Source organism: Misgurnus anguillicaudatus, chromosome 8 (genome assembly GCF_027580225.2).
Source record: "Misgurnus anguillicaudatus chromosome 8, ASM2758022v2, whole genome shotgun sequence".
NCBI classification, from domain to species: Eukaryota; Metazoa; Chordata; class Actinopteri; order Cypriniformes; family Cobitidae; genus Misgurnus; species Misgurnus anguillicaudatus.
In genome coordinates, this window is record NC_073344.2 from 37096109 (window position 1) to 37120426 (window position 24318).

Genomic DNA, 24318 nt, shown 5'->3' on the forward strand with positions numbered 1-24318 from the left:
TAGCCAGTGGTCACAGATGTCATGATGTTGCTTGTGTACATAACTTGTAGATTATTTATTACACCACATTTGCATTATGTCAGATATACGCCAAACCTTAACAAAGAATTATTATGCAAATTAAATACGTAAATCTGAGAAAGTAATATTTTGGGGGGTAAATCAGTGAGAAATGCAAGTTCAATGTTCAATCACAACTTTAGGATTATCAAAATATGAAATGGATCTTTTCCAGACAATGCTAAGACTTGAGACTCAATAATCGGAATAAATCCCAAAATGTTTCGTGTCTCTTTGGTTTGGTTTACATTTAAATACACGACCATCCACTAGTAGCAGTCGCGTGCCCTACATCTTTCTGACCCCGCCTGCCCGGGCCGATACGGTCCGCCCCAGACCCAGTGACTAGGTAACAACCTATTTGTATGTGTTTTTAGAGTCAGTGACTAGCATCCCACTGCAGTCGCTATTAGACATCGTGCTGTAATATATAGGTCATCACGTAGAGTCGCGTTACTCCAATAGGATGAATCAATAATCGATGCGCGCGGTATTGGCAGCACCCGCGGCCAACGAAAGCGGATCCGGACTCGTGGCAACATTACCGGAGCCGTTTGTCAGCTGCTTTATCCCGACCAGGGCACAAGTGAGTTGTGTTGGACGGACAGGACTGGAATGTGGCTGTTCAGATTGGACTGTCGGAACGAGGCCGAAACGCAGGTCTGGGATAAGAGAGAAGCGGGATGCTGAAGCGCGATCAGGGTGAGCGCGTACGGCCACGTCTTCACTTTTTGTTTGACGTTAACGTAGTTTAACTTACATGACAGTGCATGACAACCCAGCCGTGATAAATATATCGTATTACAGAATGATATAATTGTGTGTTGTGAATGCGATCATACAATGGAAATGATATCGTGGCCTACTTCGCTCGCGATCTCTCGCCAGCACCCGGCGCAAATGAGATTTAGGTGCATTTACAAAGTGAATAATCCAGTATGTTATCATCATGACACTGATTTGTTTCACTGTAACTCGTCTGTGCTTTTTATATGTTATTGTTTCATTGTCACGTAGCAGCTCACCTGCGGCTAAAAGTGTTCGTGACTTCTGTATAAGTTGCATGTGTGTATTGTTGATGTTCCAGACGAGATACGACTTGTCACATTTACACACGCAAACAAACAAATTCAATGGCAAGAACATCGTGCACGCGGACAGGCTATGTGAAATGTGTCGGTATGTGCGCACTTTTTTGCTTGTAGATATTACAATATGCATTTTTTTTTAGTGTAGGACCACAATAGGTTAACCACCTGTATGGTTTTATTATAGAGAATCTACTACTATGTACATCTACTATGTACATTGATTGGATAGGGAGATAATGTGTATAGCAGATCTACATCAAGATCACCAGATATGTCCCGCTGGCATTTTTGGTGATTATAACATTGTACAGTTTGTACTTTATGTATTCTTTGTAGTCAGTGGCATCATGCATATGCCAAGATCATCAGCACATGCAGTGCCAGTTTTATTCGGTTGTTTGGCGGTGAGTTTTTGTGTCACCCATGGATCTCAGTGGTACGGAACAAATGATGGCCCCGGGCGCCAGCATGTCACCACATTGAATCAGTTTTAATTCATCATGTCAGATCTCGTGGACACTGCATCGCATTTAGCTGAACTCAGGAGAGTCACAAGTGTGTGCTTATGAATTTGAGTGTTTTTGAATGGTGTTTCTCTTAGGATCATTTGAAATTCCTGATTATTTTATTGACTATTCTTGGTTTGTGGTCAGGCATTGGATACTTCAAAGGTAAAAAAAGGTACTGTCCCATTGACAACTTTTGTACCTTCAAAATGCAAATTGATGGCTTGAGCTGTTTGTTGTGAATGTGGTCAAGATGTGCATTTAGTTATGGCAAGTTGTATGTAATCCGTCTCAATGAATGAACAAAAATGAATTTATTTCTTTCCTAAATGCACTTCATGATAAACAGACAAATCCATTGTCCTGTTGGACAGAGAGCCGAATTTCCCCTCACCACACAGAATCTTTTGTTCAATCCAAAGTTACATGCTTGCTTTGATTTCCACAAACTCTGACATACATAATGGCTCACAGAACTTCCTATAAGGGAAACACCTCAATACGAATGAAATTCGAGTTACATAGTAAGTCAGGTGTCAGTTCAGAGGAAAACTAACCCATAGATTATCTTTCTATACCCAGTGGACCTGTTTGTACATGAAATCACGTGCATCATGCACACAACCTCAAGGAACGCCTTTGTTTTGAAAAGTCACAAACAGTCTGTTGTGATTCTTCTCGTATTATATAACAGTCGTATTGACTGCAGAGTTGAGATTATGTGGAAATTTGCATGTGATTGTGCAATGGTTCGTAAGAATGTTCGGGGTTGTGAAGTTGGCGCACGAGAGGCAAGGAGGTACAGAGAGGGGGCAGATGTGGGTGACTGGTTATAATACTATTAAACTACTCAATTTAAGCCACGTAATGCAAATTCTCATTAAATAGCAGCATGCACAATCACACACTTGTTGAGCAAGTTATCGCATTGGCATTGATAGTACTTCTGAAATTAGTTAATGTTATTGAACAGGACATCTTTTGAACTATAGGGGTGGTTTCCCGGACAGGGATTAGACTAGTCCTAAACTAAAATAAATGTAAGAGCGGTCCAAACTGAAAACAACTTGCACTGACATATCTTAAAATACCATTTGTTTTGCCTTAAAATGCACGCCAGTCATGTTTTTAGTAAGGCATGTTTGTTAAAACTTTTTAATTTTACTAAGGGCTAGTCCTGGAAGCTAATCACTGTCCGCGAAACCACCCCATAGTGTTTTAGCGCATTCAAGCCTTACATTTGTGACCAAGTCTGTGAAAAAAGTCGTTTTTTGTGATTTACTGCATGAATCATCCTACATAATGTTAAGAAGATATTGTGAAAATATAATCTTGATATCTTTAATATTGGCTGAGTAAGGCCATGTTATAGAAAAAAATTTAAGATAAAAAACATTGCAACTAATCTCATAATAAGATTATGAGAATTTAGCCTGGATTTTACAGACAGGGTCACATTTTATCAATATGTAAATTCCCTGGAAAATTACACGTGAGTCATGACCTTGCTGTTTAAAGCGCAATGCTCGACAAGTTCAGCTACAAGAATATAACATAACACTAGTAGGGGATATAAAACACAATTTAAGTTGTAATGTATACCTGCTTTGTATGAATCACACCACTGACAATATAGCAAAAAAAAACATCCCTTCCTAAACTTCCTACACTACCCTTCCCAAAAATGTGAAAATTAGACAATAATTTGAAAATAAAAGATGGTGTGTAGAGATCAACGAATACATTACTTGCTTATGCTATTGCCTGTCGTGTTTATTTTGGCATTCATAAAAGGGCGTATAATAGTGTGCTGAAAAATAGTTTGAAATCTGTTTGAGAATACATTAAGCACTGAAAAAAACATATACACCAGGGATTTGATTTCTCTGTGTCCAGCTTTCCCATCTAAGGCCTGTCGTCCACGATCATGTCTGTTTACTACAAAACTCTTCCCTAGTTGGCTTTGATACTCAGTGGTGTAAGCGATGCCATAACTTGTTTGTCTTAAACTGTAGTAGTACAGCTCAAAGCTTTTTGCATCGCATTGAAGTCTGATGTGGTAATCTGAAGACTTTTGTCAGGTTGATTTTCTGTACATCCATTCCCATCTGTAACTACACTCATACTGTTAACCTGGAATAAAACAGCCTTTTGTGGTCTTGTTTCTGGACAATTATTTGAGCAATATTAAATGCATGCATTTGGCAGACATTTTATCCTAAGCGACTTGCATTCCAGCTATAGTTGTAATCCGTATGTGTGTTCCCTGAGAATCGAACCCCCGCCTTTTATGCTGTCCTTTAAAGGACAAGTTGTGTATTTTACACGTGGAGCCCTGTTTTCGGATTGTTTATGATTAAATAGAACGGTTTTGACTGAAATTTGGACATATGATGCTGTCCCCAAGAATTTCCGGGTGTTTGTTCTATCACCTCCCACCTCTACAATGGCTTTATAGGTGCACTGGAACAATCCTTCCTAAAATGCATTAAACTTTCGTTTACAAAGACGTGAAACTCACCGAGTGGTCAGGGGTGTTCACTGATATGCTCACACAAAAATTGCTGCAAAAGATGCTTTCTAACAGGTGTTTTCGCATTTGTTGTAAACTTGTGGATGTATTTTTCCAAACGCCTCACACCCGTACGTTCTTCCGTTGAGAGCTTGAATAATAGACACTCCAGCCCAGTTGGTGGCGATAATCCTCCTTTGTCGTTGCAAGAATACAAACAAAGTTCCCGGCGCGGAGTAATACCGTACCTCACAGCACATCTAATACAAGTCAATGGAGTTGGACAAAAACTACGATAAAACCTGTTGAAATGCGTCTTTTGCAGCGATTTTTGTGTGAGCATATCAGCGAACACCCCTGACCACTCGGTAAGCTTCACGTCCCTGTAAACAAAAGTTTAATGCATTTTAGGAAGGATTGTTCCAGTGCACCTATATACCCATTGTAGAGGTGAGAGGTGATACAACAAACACCCGAAAATTCTCGGGACAGCATCATATGTCCAAATTTCAGTCAAAACCCTTCTATTTCATCATAAACAATCTGAACAGGGCTTTAAGTGTAAAATACCAAGCTTGTCCTTTAATGAGCTACAGGAACACTACAATAACAAAACAACTTCAGAAACCATACAAATGACAGTGTTATGTTTTCATATAAAGTTCATTCTTGTAGGTTAATACAGTCGTATGCAAATGTTTGGGCACCCCTGACAATTTCCATGATTTTCATTTAGAAATATTTAGGTGTTTGGATCACCAATTTCATTTTGATCTATCAAATAACTAAAGGACACAGTAATATTTCAGTAGTGAAATAAGGTTTATTGGATTAACAGAAAATGTGCAATATGCATCAAAACGAAATCAAACGGGTCTATAAATTTGGGCACCCCAACAGAAAAAAAAATAATTAATTACATTTATATTTAGTAGAGCCTCCTTTAACAGAAATAAAAGCCTCTAAACGCTTCCTATAGCCTGTAATGAGTGTCTGGATTCTGGATTAATGTATTTTGGACCATTCCTCCTTAGAAAACATCTCCATTTCAGTTGGGTTTGATGGTTGCCGAGCATGGACAGCCTGCTTTAAATCACACTACAGATGTTCAGTGATATTCAGGTCTGGGGACTGGGATGGCCATTCCAGAACATATCAGAATGTACTTGTTCCTTTGCGTAAACGCGGAGTAGATTTTGAGCAGTGTTTTGGGTCTTTGTCTTGTTGAAATATCCAGCCCCGGCACAACTTCAACTTTGTGACTGATTCCTCAACATTATTGTCAAGAATCTGCTGATATTGAGTGGAATCCATGCGACCCTCAACTTTAACCAGATTCCTAGTGCCGGCACTTGCCACACGGCCCCACAGCATGATGGAACGCTGTGTTCTTTTACCGCCATGCATGACGACCCTTGTTATGATCAAATAACTAAATCTTTGTTTCATCAGTCCACAGCACCTGTCTTGTCCAAATGTGCGTTTGCATACCTCAAGCGACTCTGTTTGTGGCGTGTGTGCCAAAAAGGCTACTTTTGCATCAAAGCGCAAGGTGCGCTGAATTGTTGAACGATGCACAATGACACCATCTGCCTCAGGTTAATGTTGTAAGTCTTTGGAGGTGGTCTGTGGGCTGTTTTTGATCGTTCCCACCATTCTTTGCTTTTGCCTCTCCAATATTTTACATGGCCTGCCACTTCTGGCCTTAACAAGAACTGTCTGTGGTCTTCCATTTCCTCACTATGTTCCTCACAGTGGACACTTACAGCTTATATCTCTGTGATAACTTTCTGTAGCGTTCCCCTTAGGGATGCACCGATCCGATATTCTGGATCGGTATCGGGGCCGATCCGGCATTTTTTGCTGGATCGGATATCGGACTAACAGGACCGATCCAATTCCGATACTGTGCATTACCCATGGTTGTCACTGACAAGCGATTAAAACGTCAAAGTATTATAAAAGCACCATAAACGTTTTTATGCACTATAATCAAAGTCATCTTACACTTAATAGCTTCATGTGAAGGAACAAACGCACATTTAAAAATATTCATGTTCACAGAAACACTGTAACTTACTTGCAAACTGAGTTAATCCACTGATGAGAAGCGGACGGATAAAAACGCGTCATTCAACACAGGCACACACACAATAACACACACAATAACTGTAACGTTAGGCTTTATTAAAGATCTGATTTCATAAAGTCTCAGTAAGCTGTTGGATGGATGCAATTCACTATGTGCTGAGGATTCACAGGTGAAGCGGACGGATGAAACGCGTCATTCAACACAAGAACCCTCAATAACTGTAGGCTGTTTTAAAGATCTGATTTTATAAAGTCTCAGTAAGTTGTTGGATGGATGCAATTCAGTATGTGCTGAGCACACAATGCATCAAATCTTTTTGTGTTTTAATAGTTATGAACTTAGCTTTCCATTGCGGAGCGAGGATTCCCATGCGAGTGTGAGGACGCTTCTAGAGCATCAATGCTGCACAGTATTGCGCAGAATGCGCACTCAATATGATTTAGGCGCATCAATTCTGCACGCGAAATGTGCATAAAAGGTCCGGTTAAGTGCATAATTCCCAAAATAACCATCTGCACACTCAAGCTTTTTTACTGTGACTTTTTGCGCAATTAAGGAAAATATATTTAGCATACTTATTTGATCAAACGTGCCTATTTTATTTTCTCCTAAACACTGCCATGGTTAATAATTACTAATGTTCTTGTAACTTGTAAATAATTTTAAATTATTGGTTTTTAATTTAAAAGTATAATTATATATAATATAATTATATTATGCTAGATTTAGACATTTATATAGTGTGTGTGTGTGTGTGTGTGTGTGTGTGTGTGTGTGTGTGTGTGTGTGTGTGTGTGTGTGTGTGCGTGTGTGTGTGCGTGTGCGTGTGCGTGTGCGTGTGTGTGTGTCTGTGTGCGTGTGTCTGTGTGTGTGTCTGTGTGTAATTTAAATTGCTCAAGAAAAATACAGTATTTTTTTATTTATTTTTTTTATTTATTTTTTAAGAAAAATACAGTAGTATCGGATCGGCAGGTATCGGAATCGGCCGATACTCAGAATTCGGGTATCGGAATCGGATCGGAGATGGAAAAAGTGGTATCGGTGCATCCCTAGTTCCCCTAAACTATAATGTTGAACAATCTTTGTTTTCAGGTCATTTTAGAGGTTTTTTAGGCCTCCATGTTGCCACTCTTCAGAAGAAAACTTCAACTTGCAATTGGCCACCCTAAAAACCTTTTCTCATGATTGGATGCACCTGTCTATGAAGATCAAGGCTTAATGAGCTCACCAAACCAAACTAACCACCAAAATCAGTGCTAAGTAGTTACAGGTATTCAAATCAACAAAATGACAAGGGTGCCCAAATTTATGCACCTGTCTAAAATATTACTGTGTCCTTCAGTTAATTGATAGGTCAAAATGAAAGTGCTGATCCAAACACCTAAATGGTTGTGGATGAGAATCATGGAAATTGTTAGGGGTGCCCAAACTTTTGCATACGACTGCAGCTAGGTTTTGATCCTAGTTACACCACTACATCTGATAATCTTTCCTTTTAGGATGGATTACACTTCTGACACCAGCAAGTGAAATTAGTCATGTTTTCACATTTCATATAGATGATATGCTGACTTGTTATTTATATCGACCACGACCTTGTCATTTTGCCTGTATGCTTAATAAAACAACTCATTTTAGAAACTCTTTTAGCTGGTTTCCAACTGTTGTATTTGCTTTGAAGCTTTTTGTTGCTGAAACAATGTGTTTCCTGTAGACCGAACCATGTGATGTCAATTTGTATGATCTCACTGTTGCTCTCTCTGTTGCATCCCGGAGGCCCAGAGTTTGGTGTGTAACAAAAGAATCATTTATGTGCCATTTAGACATTTATTTTCTGTTTTTGTTAAATTCAGTCTGAAGTGTTGTTAAATGTTTAAACCAACTGCATTTACTAGTTCTCCAGACAACCGTCCCACTGCCGCTGGTCTTTTGAAGCGGATACTGCAGGGTACGCATGCAGAGCAGAGCTTGACTGATCCATTATGGAAAATTATGCAAGAAAAGGTCCCATCTTTGTCCCTTAACACACACTCTCTCTGTATCTCTCTCTGGGTCTCTCTTTCATTTGGCCCATTGCTGTTTTCTTCCAGTGTTCCTCTGTTGGCGGCGTTCCATGTTCATCCCACACACATACACGCACTGATCTTTTCCTGAGTGGAATTCTGTAACTCCACGCTGGACATTTGGTGGTGTCTGAACCGCAATGGGATGAGAAAAGAACAGCCCAGCAAGGTTTCACGGAGTCGGATGACAATTGTAGAAACAGCCTGTGTCATTAATAAAAGGAAAGCCTGCTATAGTGGAAAATTTATCAATAAGATGTTTGTATGAGAAGCGCTATCTAGAAAATGTGAATGGGCTTCCATATCCGTTAGAAAGGGAGAGAATGTGTGTTTGTGAAAGATAATTTGGTATAATATAGTTTTTGGCATCTTTCTGAAGATATGATTGAAGTTCACAGCTGGATGTGTTTTCTGACTTCTTGCGACATCAAGATCAGCATGCAGTTGTTGGAAAAACAAAGAGCGCACGCGTCAGGGAAATATACATTTCATGGGCAGAACTGGAAAAAGAGTTTGCAAAGAAGAGAAGGTTGGATAATATAAACAGAATAAAATGGGTCTCATTCACTAAGCATGCGTCACACAAATTTGTTCGTAAAATGTGCGTACGGACGTTTTTACTTGCAAAAAAATTATTCTAAATGTTTGCAAGAAAGTAAGAACAACTTAGACCACATGTGCGCAATAATCATGAACAAAGAAAAATTAATTATATAATAGTAAAATGTTTAACACAGATATATATTATAGGGTTCTTTTTCCTCGTTCATTATTATTGCGCACGTGTGGTCTAAGTTCGTACAATTTTGCAAATATTAAGTATGAAAGTTTTTGTTGAATCATGATTTGTAAGTTAAAAATCCATTTGCACATTTTAAGAACAAATTTGTGCGTGCGCTTGTTTAGTGAATGAAACCCAATGAGACCAAGGCTGTAATTTGGACCAGAAAAGGGACATAATGATACATCCTGAACTTGTTAAGGGGTGACGCATCAGGCTGGAACCCTTTTAAAGTCATCAGCCAAATTATTCAGGAACTGGCTGCGTTCTGATCACGACACTGCCTAAAACAAATGCATACACGCTGTGTAATCTGTAGCCAACGCATGCTGACAGCACTGTAGGTGGGTTACCTCATATGAGTGGTGTTGGGTGTGGGTGACTAAGGGAGTCGTGAGGGAACGTAGCCCACAGACAAGGTCCCGCTGTTGGATGAAGGCTGGACAGCTTGAAGGGGGTGTAGCAGGTGGTGCCGGGTCTGGTTTTACGGTCAAATACCACACATAGTGCCACACATTCAGAACATCATCAGACACGTACAGTACAAAAACATGACTATGCATATTACTCATACACAAAAGTCTAGAATCAATCACAGGGACACTTTGTACGTTTTTGAAAACCTTTTTACCTGAAGTCCACTTGTTGATTACAAAGGAAAATATTTTGATAAATGATGGTAAGTAACCATACAGTTGACTGTACCCATTTGCTTTCATAGCAGAGGTCAACACTAAGGTTTTTGTCTGTTGGCCTAGTCTGGGCCACCAAAAAGCATTCAAATAAAAATAAAGCAGGCCTAAATATTGTTTTTACTATGGTTTGTGAGTTGTGACCCATGTAACCTTAATAAATAAGGTTATAACACCAAAAACTACAAGCCTACCTCATTAATTTCACAAACATACAAAGATGAATTTCAGTTATAGAAAGTGAATATATATATATATATATATATATATATATATATATATATATATATATATATATATATATATATATATATATATATATATATATATATATATATATATATATATATATATATATATATATATTTTTTTGAATGCCATATCAGCGTGTGCGTGTGTGTGTGTGTGTGTGTGTGTGTGTGTGTATGAATGAGTAGGAACAGGGTTTATGTTGGAAAGGGAGCAGATGAATCATCATATATTGTTTCTCAGGAATCTAATTACGATGTTGCTCTGAAGGACATAAACATGACAAGCTGGCAACTCACGTTGCATTTGGGTGTGAAACCGCAGCCGTCATATGGATCTGCACATTAAGGGCGTGCTCACATCATCCGTAACCCAACTAAACCGTACCCAAGTACGATTGTCTATACTCGTCTGCACTCACACTACACTTTCTTATCCGTACCGAGTACACAAATGGTGCTTTACCATTGCATAGTACCACAGGGGATGAGTTGGGTCAGCATACTTTTGGGGGCTTTTCCACTGGGCGTAGTACCCAATACTTTTTTTAGTACCGCCTCAGTTGGGGTTCCAAGTGAGGTGAGCTGATACTACAGTAAAACGTGAGGTGAAAACACTGTAGATCACTGATTGCTCTGAGAGAATGGTTATTATTACCAGCGTAATGCTAAACGCAACATTAGCTTTTCCTTCGTGCTTGCGCTGTCTCGAGCAAACCTGTTTTCATCTTTGCTTTGTTGTAAGTTCCCATCTCCCTTTTTAGTGGTAAAAACATCCACAGGCTGAGAATCAGGAACAGCATACCAGTGTTTTCCTTGCAGTTTCTGGCGGCACACCTGTGACGGCACATTCACATGTATGCGCAGCATTTTTGCAACTTTGCAGAGTACGTCGACTGACGCCCCGGGTGTTTGTACAGAATATGTAATGTGAGAAAGAGGTAGTGACAAACGTGATGTGCAAACATCTATTTGTGGTGGTAAATTTTTATTTTGTGGCAGACTGATAATTAAATGAATGTATGGGAAACACTGCATTCCAATGATGTTCACTCCCACTTTTTGTGTGATGTCACAGCAGTATGCAGCGCAAATATAACAACACGCCTATAGTCTATATCACTCTAAAGTGTTACTAAACTTAATGGAAAAGCAAACCAAAGTAAGGTGAGCTGACACAACCTGACCTGTGGGGTTCTATGCAATGGAAAAGGACCATTATGTAATTTAAAAGATGCAATTGTTTTGAAGAAAACTAAAAGATATACGCGATGGAGTTCATCATAGTTATGAGTTTATGGTAGGTGTTTTTGAAATCATGGGCGATGTGCCGAGTGTTTGGCGTATGACATTAAATAACCCCGAAGCATATTAGGAGCATAAGTCAAAAACCACTTTAAGCGTTTGCAAATTAAGTGATGATTTTTTTTTTGGCATTTCCAGCACTCGTTTCTTATGTGATACTTATGCGATTAAAATGTGCATGAAATCGGGGTAATGGAAACCAAGCTAGTTACAGCTGAAGTTTCGCATTCCGGCGTGCGTGCCCTGCCTCCAAGTCAAGTAAACCGTACCCGAGACCAGCTCTGCAAATCGTACCCAGCAGTGACGGCTCGTGACTGCACTTCCGAGGATGCGCTAATTCAAAATAAGTGGTCGGATTGTCACGTGTGTGGTTCCCTTTTCCAAAATATGTGTCATGCGTGTGGAGAGATCCTGTGTGCATCGCGTGTTTTGTCAAAATAAGTGCCTGCTGGAGACACGTCAAAACCGTTTATGATAAAAGAGATGCTCACTTCCCCTAAATACACGCAACACACTCCCTTACCAGTAAACTCTGATTAAGCATGAGATTGTGCAAGTATCTGGCACACGCGAGCGTCTCCTTTCAAGTTCAAGGCAGCAGGCACTTATTTTGGCATGACACGTGATGCACACACGATCTCTCAAAGCGCAGAACACATATTTTGAAATGACGAACCACACACATGACAAGCTACATACATGTGACGAACTTCGCATCGTGCGCTTCAAAAAAAAAGAAGTCACCAGCCGCCACTGGTACCCAGGTATGCTTAACACTTTCCCCACCATTGGCGAGTTATTTCGCCCATTAAGAGAAAATGCTTCCCTGCCAATGATGAGAATTTACGTCTTTCTGCAATACCGCTATTATCCACCAGGTGGCGCACTGAGAACTCTGTGTGTGTTTTAAAGATCGCTCTGCATCTGATCTCTATCAAAAGTCCTTTGCAAAAATGGAATTATCTCAGCTTTTTGCTCAAAATTTGGTGTTGAAACCTACCCATATTTGAGAGGTGATAAAAAGAGAACTTATGATGGTAGGACGAAAGTTTTTTTTTTTAAAGCAGAGGGTCTGTTCTTTCATTTGATTTATTGTATGTTTATATATTTAAAGAAGAACATTTTCTGGAAGGCATTAAACTTTTGTCCCGATGGATAACTGGAGAGAGAGAACGATTTACAGTAAAGCAGGAAGAGAAAAGGATCAAAGTACAGTGAGGACCCAGAGAGAAGAGAAGGCAAACACAAACAATGGGATAAATTGAAGCCAGATATCCCAACAGCTGTGTCAGATTACGTTACTGAGGTAACCGGTGTCTGTCCCACTGGGTGAGGCGTCACACTAGAGATGACAGGATATTAGCATGACCGATAAGATAGGGTGTGGTCTGTTTGCATGTGGTCAGGTCAGGTCTGTGAGTGAGTTTAAACTCATTTCTGTCACCAGAGCTCAATGGAAGATTGAAACCAAAGTTTGACGATGACATTTGTTTACTTTTACAATTCATTGTTGAATTATATGCTTAGTAAGATGAGTTGTGTCCCAAATTACATACTGTGTACACTATGCACTATGTATATTACCATCTAGTGTATATATTTTAGAAGGCTAGTATCACCTTAAATAACCCCAACTGCTAATACAATGCAAATTACTTCAAACATATAATAAGACGATGCGAGTCAGTATAAAAATCAATTTGTTTTGGACGTTTGATGTCAATGTAACCTGTTGGTAGTGGGAGTGAGTTGTTGTACACACTTCTGAATGGAATAAATGTTCTTCTGTGATATTTTTACTTGAAGATCCCAACCTGGGGAGCTTGAAGACCTGTTTGGACCAGAGCCAGTGTGATGGCCTGCGGCATTCTTTACAGACATTTCCCATGGACCCACTTTACTTTCATGCAGCCTGTTTCCCTGCTACTCAAATTCATTCTGCTTATTAAAAAACAGTCGGGTCAGCTAGCCTTCACCATCCTAAACACATCTTTGTCATGCACACACATACATGTCAGGCTTCTTACACGTCATTATGTGACCATAGGCTATATGACGCATAACTAGACTAGATGCATTGTGTGTTTTTTTTTAAATGTATACTGTTTGTATTTAGTTTATATTCATTCCTCAGGTTGGAGTGGGGTGGTGATGCTTCAGCAACACCTAAATGATCCCCATAAGCTTGAACTGTTCTGATTGGTTCCTGATCTGTTGCTATGTGTTCCTATTGGTCAGTCTGGCCCACAGCTGTAATAGGTTGCATCTTTCCATTGTTATGTTCAAAAAGAGGAAGTAAAAAGTCATTGTTGGATTGAATGACCTGTTAACGTATATTGAAGGTAACAAAATAAGGCCTGTGCCTCCATATGGATCTTTCTGTCCCTATTGGAGTTGGGAACAGGCAGGAATTCTGTCATGTTCAAAGGGGGCTGTCGAAAGCAAGTCTAGTTCGTTTGCATTTACAATGCACGTCGTTTCAAAGCAACTTTGCAGAAAAATGTTGTAATAATGTCTTTTTATAAGGTCTTCATCCTGAATGGAATAAGTTGAAACCATTTCAAGTGAGAATTACAAATTCTCTCATAATTTACTGCCATCACAAATGTATATGAGTATCGTTCTTTAGCAGAACACCAACAAATTTTTTCATATTTATATGCCATCATGTTATCTTTGTATATGGGGGTCAACATGGTAAAGTTCTAAAGAACACACATTCATCAACATGGCAATATTCAGTTACAGTCATAGCGCCACCTGTAGGCAACATGGCATGTTTTGCAGTAATTTAAACATTTAGGGGTGGTTTCCCGGACAGGGATTTGACTAGTCCTAGACTAAATTAAATGTAAGAGCTGTCCAAACTAAAAACAACTTAAACTTTAAGTTTTGCCTCAAAATGCACACAAGAGATTGTTTTAGTAAGGCATGTTTGTTACAGCTAGTTATATTTCCTATTAAAACTAAGGCCTAGTCCTTGCTAAAGCTAATCCCTGTCCGGGAAACCACCCCACAGTGTTCAATCTGTGCCCTGATTAATATTTTCTAAGGGTCAAGAAATTAAGGCATTTAAGTGCCACTATTCAGTTTTAGTAATTGCGCCACCTGCTGCCAACAGCAGGTGTGGCACTTTAAAATACCTACCATATTCCACTAATAATTACCCACTGCTTTCCTTAAGCCATCGGGTGGGGGTGGCCTTCCGTTGCTCCTTGCAGCTTTAATATATATTTTTCATAAATTTCCAAAGATTTTAAACTAACAACTTTCATGTTGTCATTATGGGATATTGTTTGTAGAATTCTATAAATAATGCATTTAATCTATTTTGGAATAAATTTAGAATAAACTTACTTTGGGAAAAAGTAAAGAGTCATGTATACTTTCCGGATGCACTGTAGAAGCTGAAAAAAAGAAAAGGAAAACATGCTGTTGTTCTCTTGTGTGCTTCCTATAAATAACAGAAGTGGCTATTGAAAAGTTGAAAGAATATCTGACCACAGAACAGTTTTTACTGTTCTTTAGTACTGAGCAAACCACACGTTCAAGAGAAAACAAAGTAGAGGGACATGACTGAACAAGCAGTGGAAGGGAAGGAAGTGAGTAGGAAAATAATAAGAGCGGGACAAATAAAGCACAAACAGCACTGTCATCTATGCTTGTGTTGTGGGCGAAGCCTCATTTGTGTCATTTAATTTTTAAACTTGTAAAACCTGAATCTTGAATCTTAACTACAAGAGAGGATTTTTAAGCATGTGTTTTTTTTTAAACTTGTTGTCTCTCAATGCACATGAAGTGTTTGTTAAAAGGTTTTCGTCTCTGACAATACGTTAATTTAATTTACTCTTTCTTTCAGGTAGATTCATGTTGATGGGAGGTGTGCCCTGATTGTGGGTGTGTCCCGACACCTCCCACTTCCTGCAGCTTCTCCCCTCCCTATAATCCACTCGCTCCATCCAGTGCATTACTGTCACCATGACGTCCTCCTTGCAGACCCTAGCTTTTAAGCTGGCCCCTTCCCCAAAAGAAGCTGGATCAGAACATTTGGGCCCCTGTAACGATGGGGCAGGGCAACATTATGAGGTGGTTCCCTCGGTTGTCTGTTCGATGTGCTGTCTTTTTGGAATCATCTATTGCTTCTTCGGTGAGTCTTTTTCCATGTTTTTATTTAATTATCAATTTCCTGCATACAATGTTTATTTACCAAGAAACATTTTCGGTATTTTATTGTAACTGCTTGTAGTTGTGAAGTAAAGTTTTTGTATTAGAAATAGTTATGATGGATCAAGATTTTATGCTGACTCCATTGATCTCATAAGCTCCCTGATATAGTATTTAGGGCACTGATCAAAGAATCAGTATGTTTATGGGCTGTCTTACTACAAAATCATTTCAGTGCATTGGAATGTTTGTTCCCCCAAATGCAATGCAAAAACCAGCAAGCACTATGTTGCTGCTCACTATGTTTCCTTACTGGAAAAATCAAACATTTTCTGAAGTTTATTGCCATGTTCCAGACAGAGCCGGAACATCCCAGTTTAAACATCCACCTCCAACCTCGGTGCAATCCAGTCAATCACACGTCACATTCACATGATTACATAATTTCACCATGAGATGGCGAAAGAATTTCATGTTCTTGTGCCATATGATGTCTCATTCTGTACCTCTGGGGTCGGAGTTGATTGATCTGCACTGAGTTCAGAGGTTGGATATCCGAGTTAGTTTGCCGTTTCAGATGTTTACTTCCGTGTTTGAGGTAGAGAATATACGAAATACAACGTTTTCGGGTTTAAAATGCAGCATAAAGTGTGATTTTATTCTGTATCTGAGCTACGCTGTAGGTGGTGCTTAGCTCTACGTTGCCTGATGCACCTCTCCAAAAATTAAACAATGCATTAATTCCATTCGGATCTCTAAAGTTGTGCTTGGTCTGCTAGAACCCCTCTATCAAGTAAAAAAACTCAGCACATCATTGAGGAGGAATTTTACTTTTACCTTAAGACTGAAGTTGCATGAGCAAACTCAAATATCACAACAGAACCTGGAAAAGAGAAACCTTAATTTTTTATACATAACTTCTGACACAAATTTCCTATTCAGGCAAACTTTTCCTTTTAACTCAAAAAGTCGCTAGACTTTGTCGCTAGTTAACATTTAAATCTAGTTAACATTTAAATTTAACTATTGGCTGATATGTTATGTAATATATAATAAGGGTCTTTACCAGTCTTCAAAGCCCATGCACACGATATAATGATTCACAACCGAGGGAGCAGATTGAGACACACAGCATTTTATCTTTTTCTTCTCTGCTTTTTATATCAATATTGATGAGGTTGTAAATAAGGTCATAGCTTGTATAACTGTTCTGTCGTCCCCTCAAGACTGGGCATGCATTATAAGAGGATATATTTTATTTTATTTCCGTTTGAGCTGTAATTTTTCTAGTTTTTCCATCACTCAATTAAAGATGCAATGTGGGACTTTTAGAAGGACCTCTTGACATGAATCGATATAACATACACGACTATATTATCAATTGAGTATAAAGACCTTACAAAGTGAGCTGTATTGTTTTATAACATCAGAATAAGGTATTTTTATTTACATACACAGTGGGTCCCCTTACGTGAAAGTCTTGTTTTTTGCGCCATCATGTTTCTACAGTAGCCATAAATAGACAAACCGTTCAATAGATCGTGTTAACTTCCTGTCACTACTTGGTCTCAGACAACGACATGTTTGTTCTGTGGCGGCTACTGTAGCTTCACTATGCATTTTAAAAGAGAGAGGTGAGCTATGGAGTGAGCCATTGGTTGCAATTCACATTCTCACTGCTAGATGCTGCTAAAAGTCCCACATTAAACCTTTATGTAAGTCTTATGCTGCGTTCCCACCAGCCGCGGTAGAGGCGTCAAGCGGGAGTGATTTCATTGTCAAGTCAATGTGAAGACGCGTTGACGCGCGTCTGGAGGTCTGAGGCATTTAACGCGGCGCAGTAGACGCGATTCCACCTCATTCGCCAGTGTTTAAAAATTTGAAACTTTGGCGAAAAAACCGTGCCGCGTTAACCAGGAGCTTGCTCTAGTAGTGACGTGATTACAGGAAGCGAGCAGAGTCGCAGAAGCTCCTCCCATGACGCAAATTTCCGCGTGAATGTCTCAATTACTAGAATTTCACACGCGGCTTTCACGCGCAAATGAAGCGAGTAAACTCAAACTGTTTAAGCAGCAAACTAGGTGCGGTACACGTGAATTATACGCCTCAAACGCGGCTGGTGTGAACCCACGGTTATGGTTTAGAGTAGGGCTGCATAACGATTAATCGCGACTAATCGTTTGCAGAATAAAAGTTTTTGTTTACATTATTTAAGTGATTGTACTGTGTATAATAATTATGTATATATAAATACACACACATTTATGTATAACTTTAAGAAAAATATATATTTATATGTAAGATATTTATATTTATATATAATATTAATTATATATAAATATATAATGTATATACACATGTAAATATTTCTTAAATATATACATGCATGTGTGTATTTATATATACATAATTATTATACACAGTACACACACTTATATAGTGTAAGCGGAAACTTTTTTTCTGCAAACGATTGGTCGCGATTAATCGTTATGCAGCCCTAGTTTAGAGTTACATTTAAATTAACATATTTTGCTGATTCATATATTTATTAGTATGTGGTCCGTGGGTATCGAACTTATGACCTTTGCGCTCATAACACAGTGCTCTGCCAACTGAGCTACAGAACACTTTACATGCTCTATACATCAAATGTGACATTGGAGTTAAATCACATATTAGGTTTTTTTTTTGCATCTGACAGAGCTAAAAAGTGTTAATTTGCTGCTAAAATCGTGTTTTCTCACTACTGCGCTATTCTTGTTCTGTGAAATCAACCACTATACTGTAGATGAATATCCAGTGTTTCAGTATTAATTATTTCTTTCACACATCTTTTACGCATTCTGTTAACACCTTTCTGTTTCTAATTCACAGGTTACCGCTGTTTTAAGGCTGTACTCTTCCTCACAGGTCTGATGTTCGGGTCTGTGATCATCTTCTTGCTCTGTTACAAGGAGCGGGTATTAGACACACAGCTGACCATAGAGGCCAGCGTGGGCATCGGCCTGGGTATCGGAACCCTGTGCGGCCTGGTGACCATGTTGGTACGCAGCGTGGGGCTCTTCATGGTGGGGCTCCTCCTGGGCTTGCTGGTGGCCATCGGGACCCTGATAGGCATGGAAGAGCTGTCTTCCAACCCCCCGCGATCAGTTTGGGTGCCCCTGGGCGTGCTGCTGGGGCTGGGCATGCTGTTCGCCGTCCTCACCCTACAGTGGCAAAGATGCTTTACCACGCTCTCGACGGCCGTGTTTGGGGCTGCAGTGATAGTCGTAGCCACAGATTATTTCGTGGAGCTCTTTGCTCTAGTGAGATACATTTACGAGAGGGTGAAAACTGGCCCCCGGGAACCTGTTTGCTGGATAACGTGGGTGGTCCTGGGAACATGGCCTGCTCTCGCCCTGTTGGGCGTACTGGTGCAGTGGAGAGTGACAGCGGAGGGATACTCCCACACAAAAGGTGAGCCAGGGACAGAGAGTGTGTTGGGTGGAAATGTGTGACGCACTGTTCGTGTTCAGAGAAGGTTGTATGTATGTGTGTGCGGCACAGCAGATGGTTCCTGTCTGTCGGCGTGCACTCCGGCTGTGACTAACGATCATAGAAACAATCATGCAGTGAAGAGCATCACTTTGTGGGTTGGATCAGGCTCTGTGTCCATAAATAACATATTCTGAAGCTTTCAATTTTTCACCATTAGAGACACTTTTGTGAACCATCTTTTAACCCCTAAGTTATTTTTTGTGATTTACTGTTTTCTACATAAAATCATTCTACATAATTTAAAGAACATTATATATAATACTTACTTTAAAATGGAAATTAAAGTGAAATCAATGTTTAAAATCATAATTAGACTTTAGCTTTGATTTCACAGACAGGGTCACATTTTATTATATTTATGGGAAATATAAGGGTAACACTTTACTTGAAGGGGTGTTCATAAGACTGACATGACACCTTCATAATCATGACATGGCACGTGTCATGAACATGACGGAGGTTTTATGCACGTTTATGAAAACTGTCATTAAGTGTCATTTGTTCAATTATGTCATTTATAATGCAAAGATGACATTGTTTGGGATGCCATGATTATGAAGGTGTCATGTCAGTCTTATGTAAAGTGTTACCGAAATAAGTTTATCAATAACTACAAAATTAACTTGTGTGTCTCTCTTTCTCTCTCTTTTTTAATCAGTTATGATCAGTCGTCAGCAGCGGCGAGTCCAGCTCATGCGCATTCGGCAGAAGGAGGATAGGAGGGAAAGCAGGAAGAAAAAGCGAAAGCAACCGCAGAACTCGAACCACACACACGCTGCCAAAGCCTTGCACCCGGAGCCCGCCTATCGCAGGAAGCCTAACCCTATACGGCGCTTTGATGGAGATGTGCTTTCTCCTGTAAGTCTAAATGTGCACACTCGAACACAAACTACTGAGTCAGGGAGCATGTTTCATTTTGTTCATTTTTTAACCCTTTGCATTTGTAATATTAAATTACAATGTTAAAGGAATGGTTCACTATATATTCACAATAGTTCAATATACACTAGGGCTGTTATGGTTGTCATAACCACCTGAAAAATATTAAGTACAATCTCACCCAGAGGGTATCATCAAGTTCTTGTGAATGCAGACGGCCAGGAGAGTAGTGCGCTATTTGCAAGGGGAGGCAACTGATATGGTCTTGGTCACTCAAGATTGCAAAAAAGTATAAATGTGCGGTGGTACTAGTACACCATCAGAACGTGTTTTCAGCATCATGTGTTGTTTGACGGATAGAAGTGCTACAACAAACAAGCACGTAGGAGCCGATACCGTGGGTGCTCCGGGGCTCAGCTCGAGCACCCACTGGAATGGCCAAGCACATTATGCTTAATTGTTTCACATTTTGCATCTAAAACCACATGGGAAACGTGACTGGGCCACTTTCCTCCTCCTCTTTTTTTTTTAAAGCTATTGGGTGCTCAAGAGCGTCAGCCTTTGCTAAGTAACCTAAGCATTGCTTGACAGTGTAAAGTGTACCCACTGACAGAAAAAGAAATCAATGCACGTTTGTTAAGAAATGTATTTCTGATCCTTGTTTACATTTTTATATTTCAAAATATTTGTATGCATTATACTGTATATAAGCCTATATGCATCAATGCGCGCATGCACATACGCACATGCACAACTGAATATTGAAGAAAAGATTAAATGTGAACCACTTCAATATTCTTTAAAATTCATCCTAAAGTGACACAATAAAGTGACATTGGTACAGGATTGTAATTTCTATTCAAAGGGAGACTGCACTTTAGATGATAAATTATAATAGAGTTTTGATTTAGTTTGGATTTTTTTAGTCACCGCATAATTTCCACAGTTACATTTGTGTTATGCCATAGTGTGTATGAATTTATTATTATTATTCTAATGTGGAAAAAATATTAGGGATGCACCAAATATTCGGCCACCGAAAGACTTTTATCACCGAAACAGTACGGCCGAAATGTTGTGATGACGCAAACAGAAACCGCGACCTGCACGTGCTTGTCTGAGGCAACATGTATGCGGTGTGGATGTATTTAACCGCAAAAAAGGCGCTAAAGTGAGCAGTTGTCTGTACGCACAGACGCACATGCGGTATAAGCCTTGTTTATGGTCGCGCATTGGTCCGCAACGCAGGCCTCCGCGGATCGCGCGCGATTCTCACCAATGTGTCGGGTCCATGCGTGATCATCACAGTGAGTACGCCCTTCAAAGATCAGAAGTCTTGATGTGTAAACTTGAGAGAGAGAGTCGCGCAAATGTGTCCCATACTGTATAGTCCATTAACATACATGTGCTGAATAATATAAAACAATGAAAAACAACGTAACGTTTTTATGATGCGCTCTTTGGGATTCGCCCTCGGTCTCTGTGCGCGCGCGTTTAAGTGCCCTCAATAGTGCACACACGAGTGAGACGCAAACAAGCGAACGTAAAATCTTTCTGTTATTGACAGGGCACATATAAACAAAATTATCTCCAAAGTATTCTTTTTCTAATAAAAACATTTGTTTATGTCTTAAGTGTATGTATAGATTACAGTCAGAAACCAGTCTCTGCTTATTTAAAGAGACAGTAACCTCAATTAACCTACTTAAGTCTGTTTCATTAATGTTAATCAAACAACCCAAGACAAAAAAATCACTTCTGTGGCTCTAAAAATAATAATATATTAAATTTATACAATAAAGACAGTGTTATGACTCATTTAATTAGATTTCTGTACCTAATGCTAATGTTAGCCCTTATTAATGTGCAACTTTGTTCTTTTTTATAAATGTTTGCAATTTCTTCATTTGTTATTAGATTTTCCCCACCCCCTTTTTGCTGATCTGAAAAAATAATCCGATCCGTGCCTCAAAAACTGTAATGTGATCCGTCACACCCCTAGTAAAGTTAGTACACAGTGATAGCCATAAATGCATTTGTACTAATAATTGGCATAATACTTTGTTTCGGTTTTTCGGCCTTGGTTTCCTCTTTTTCGGTTTCGGCCAAGAATTTTCATTTCGGTGCATCCCTAAAAAATATAAATATAATATAATTTCAAAACGTTTAACCGTGGTGTATATTCAGAGATATGCATAGTGAACGAATGAGGCATCTATGTATGTGTATGTCTATGGCTAATGCACGGCGCCAGTGTTTAACGCATGCATGTGCAGCTTTCAAAGTCTCAAATTTCATCAAAAGTGTTTTTTTCTACTGTCATATTCAAAAATATTTATTTGTTGTATATTCATCGACTTCATCTCTGTCTTTTTCTCTTTCCAGAGTTATATCCAGAATTTTCGGGACAGACAGATGGATGGCCGGGGTTATCAAGTGGGCGGGCTATTGAATCCAGGTCACACAAGTGTCGATATTGACTATGACTGCGGGTCCACCGTTCCCCTCACTGCTGGGGTCGGACCAAACGTTCGGGTCTGACAACATTCACAAATAGATACTGATAATTGAACAAACACACACACACATTGTACTACTCTGGTGCTGACCCGACCCTGACTCACTAGCTGTCCCACACACATACAGGATTGACTTTCGGACTTTCAGCAGCTCTTCGCAGTTTGGATTTCTTCAGAAGGAAGACAACAAGAAAGAAAAAAACAATTATAGCACTTAAAAAATAAAAGCAACTGTAAAACTAAACCATAATTGTATTAAACAGCTGTTTTCTAACACACACAAACAAGAAACTTGGTGCGCGTTCACATGAACGTGCCAAATGTGTGGCATTGTGTTCACTTAATTGAAGCTGGGATCCATTTTGTCGAATTATTATTATTTTTTAAAAATGTCAACTGTGGTAAAATGGTGTGTTGCCTGTTCATCGTCGTTTCGCAATATTGCGTTTCTTCTTGTGAGGAATTCATCAGTCGGTGCTGAATCTTGTCTTTGTATTATAAGGCTGACAGCCCCCCTATGCCCCACCCCTCGTAAAGTTTGTGGATACCACCAATCAAGTGTCTGTACTGTAAAATCCCACATTCCGGCCCAGGACCGTACCAAATACCAGTGAGCAGGGGTGCCTTGCTTTCAGACTCCAGTACAGAAAAAAACACCTTAGCCTTGTGTCACAAAGGCTTTAGGACAAAGAGCCATAATAATGCTGATCAGAGCCACATGGTCCACTCTGGGATGCGAAACTGAACATCTGGTGATGAAACACACGGTATGAGGAATAGCAAAATGCAGAACATGACTGACGATACTCAGGGACAAAGTGAATGTTAAGGAGAAATGACAACTGCTTTGGGGAAATAACTTGTGGGAGAAACCCACAAGGATGATGAAGTGACTAAAGGTTTTTCCTTGGATTTGTGGCATACGTACCTACAGGGATCTCACCATGACTGTTCAGTTATCGCCGTGTATGAAACTAGTCTGCAGTGCCATCCAAGTGATCGTGGAGGACTTGATGGTTGAGAACTTTTTCAAAAAGACCCCCATAATCCTTAGGGGCAAACTGCATGAAGTAATGGCCCATGTTTTTTCATCACAATGCATTCTCACACCCAATCTTAGATGAACAATTGAAAGCAGATGTTTTCACCATATTTCTCTCTTAACTCTTTTTTTTTATTCTGCAAAGCAGAAACATTTACGTTATGTACATAAAATGCACATTTAGTATATTCATTTCAACATGGCTTCTCATATTTATTAGATATCGGTTAATTTCTTACTTATTGATCAAGGGATTTCTAAACCCTGACATGTTAATGGATGGTTGTACGTATTTATTAGTTTGTTTGTTTGTTTTACATAACGAGTCATGTTTTCTAGTTTCTGTCTGATAACAGAGGGCGGTCTCAAAGACTAAAGTAATAAGACCCCATCATGCAATGAAATCTTTGACAATCTGACATAAACAGTTTTTGTTTATTATTCGGACACTGTACAACAGCATGTGTTTGTATGGGCCTGGTAATTATGGTAAACCGTGTAAATTCACTGTGTCTCCTGTGATCAATGTTTAGTTGTTGTTGGTTTTATAAGCAAGCAAACATATAGAGAAAATATAGAGAAAACAGACATTATTAGAATGTATCGATTTAAGGTGCCTACCTAGTTTATTCTCATAAACATCCATTTTCCTCCTTATTTCTTAGCTTACTTGTTTCCTATTACCACACATCCCCCTTTAAACCCCATCTTCACTTTCCTGTATACTTTCTACCTTCTGTATTTTCATCTTTAGCTTTATCCAAAACAAAGAAAAACTAGTCTGTCTTACATCATTTCAATCTGATAGAAAACAGCATATTTAAAAC

The 24318-nt window shown here is 39.3% G+C and overlaps 1 protein-coding gene across 3 annotated transcripts; it reads left to right on the plus strand.

Moving 5' to 3' along the window:
- Positions 1–292: 292 nt before the first annotated feature.
- tmem198ab (transmembrane protein 198ab) lies at positions 293–23998 on the plus strand. Of its 3 annotated transcripts, none has more exons than XM_055213420.2 (5): positions 293–409; positions 15210–15497; positions 18389–18970; positions 19710–19909; positions 22316–23998. In XM_055213420.2, the coding sequence occupies exons 2-5, from the start codon at positions 15329–15331 to the stop codon at positions 22469–22471; spliced, it is 1107 nt and encodes a 368-aa protein (XP_055069395.1). In that variant the 5' UTR covers positions 293–409; positions 15210–15328; the 3' UTR covers positions 22472–23998. The 3 variants fall into 3 exon arrangements, with proteins under 3 accessions (XP_055069395.1, XP_055069394.1, XP_055069396.1); XM_055213419.2 differs by lacking the exon at positions 293–409 and adding an exon at positions 416–762; XM_055213421.2 differs by lacking the exon at positions 293–409 and adding an exon at positions 416–762 and having other exon boundaries at positions 15214–15497.
- Positions 23999–24318: the final 320 nt, after the last annotated feature.

Coding starts and splice junctions, on each gene's coding strand:
- tmem198ab (XM_055213420.2), top strand. CDS start 15,329: ATGACGTCCTCCTTGCAGACCCTAGCTTTTAAGCTGGCCCCTTCCCCA. Junction 15,498..18,388: donor AATCATCTATTGCTTCTTCG/GTGAGTCTTTTT, acceptor TCTAATTCACAG/GTTACCGCTGTTTTAAGGCT. Junction 18,971..19,709: donor GGGATACTCCCACACAAAAG/GTGAGCCAGGGA, acceptor TTTTTTAATCAG/TTATGATCAGTCGTCAGCAG.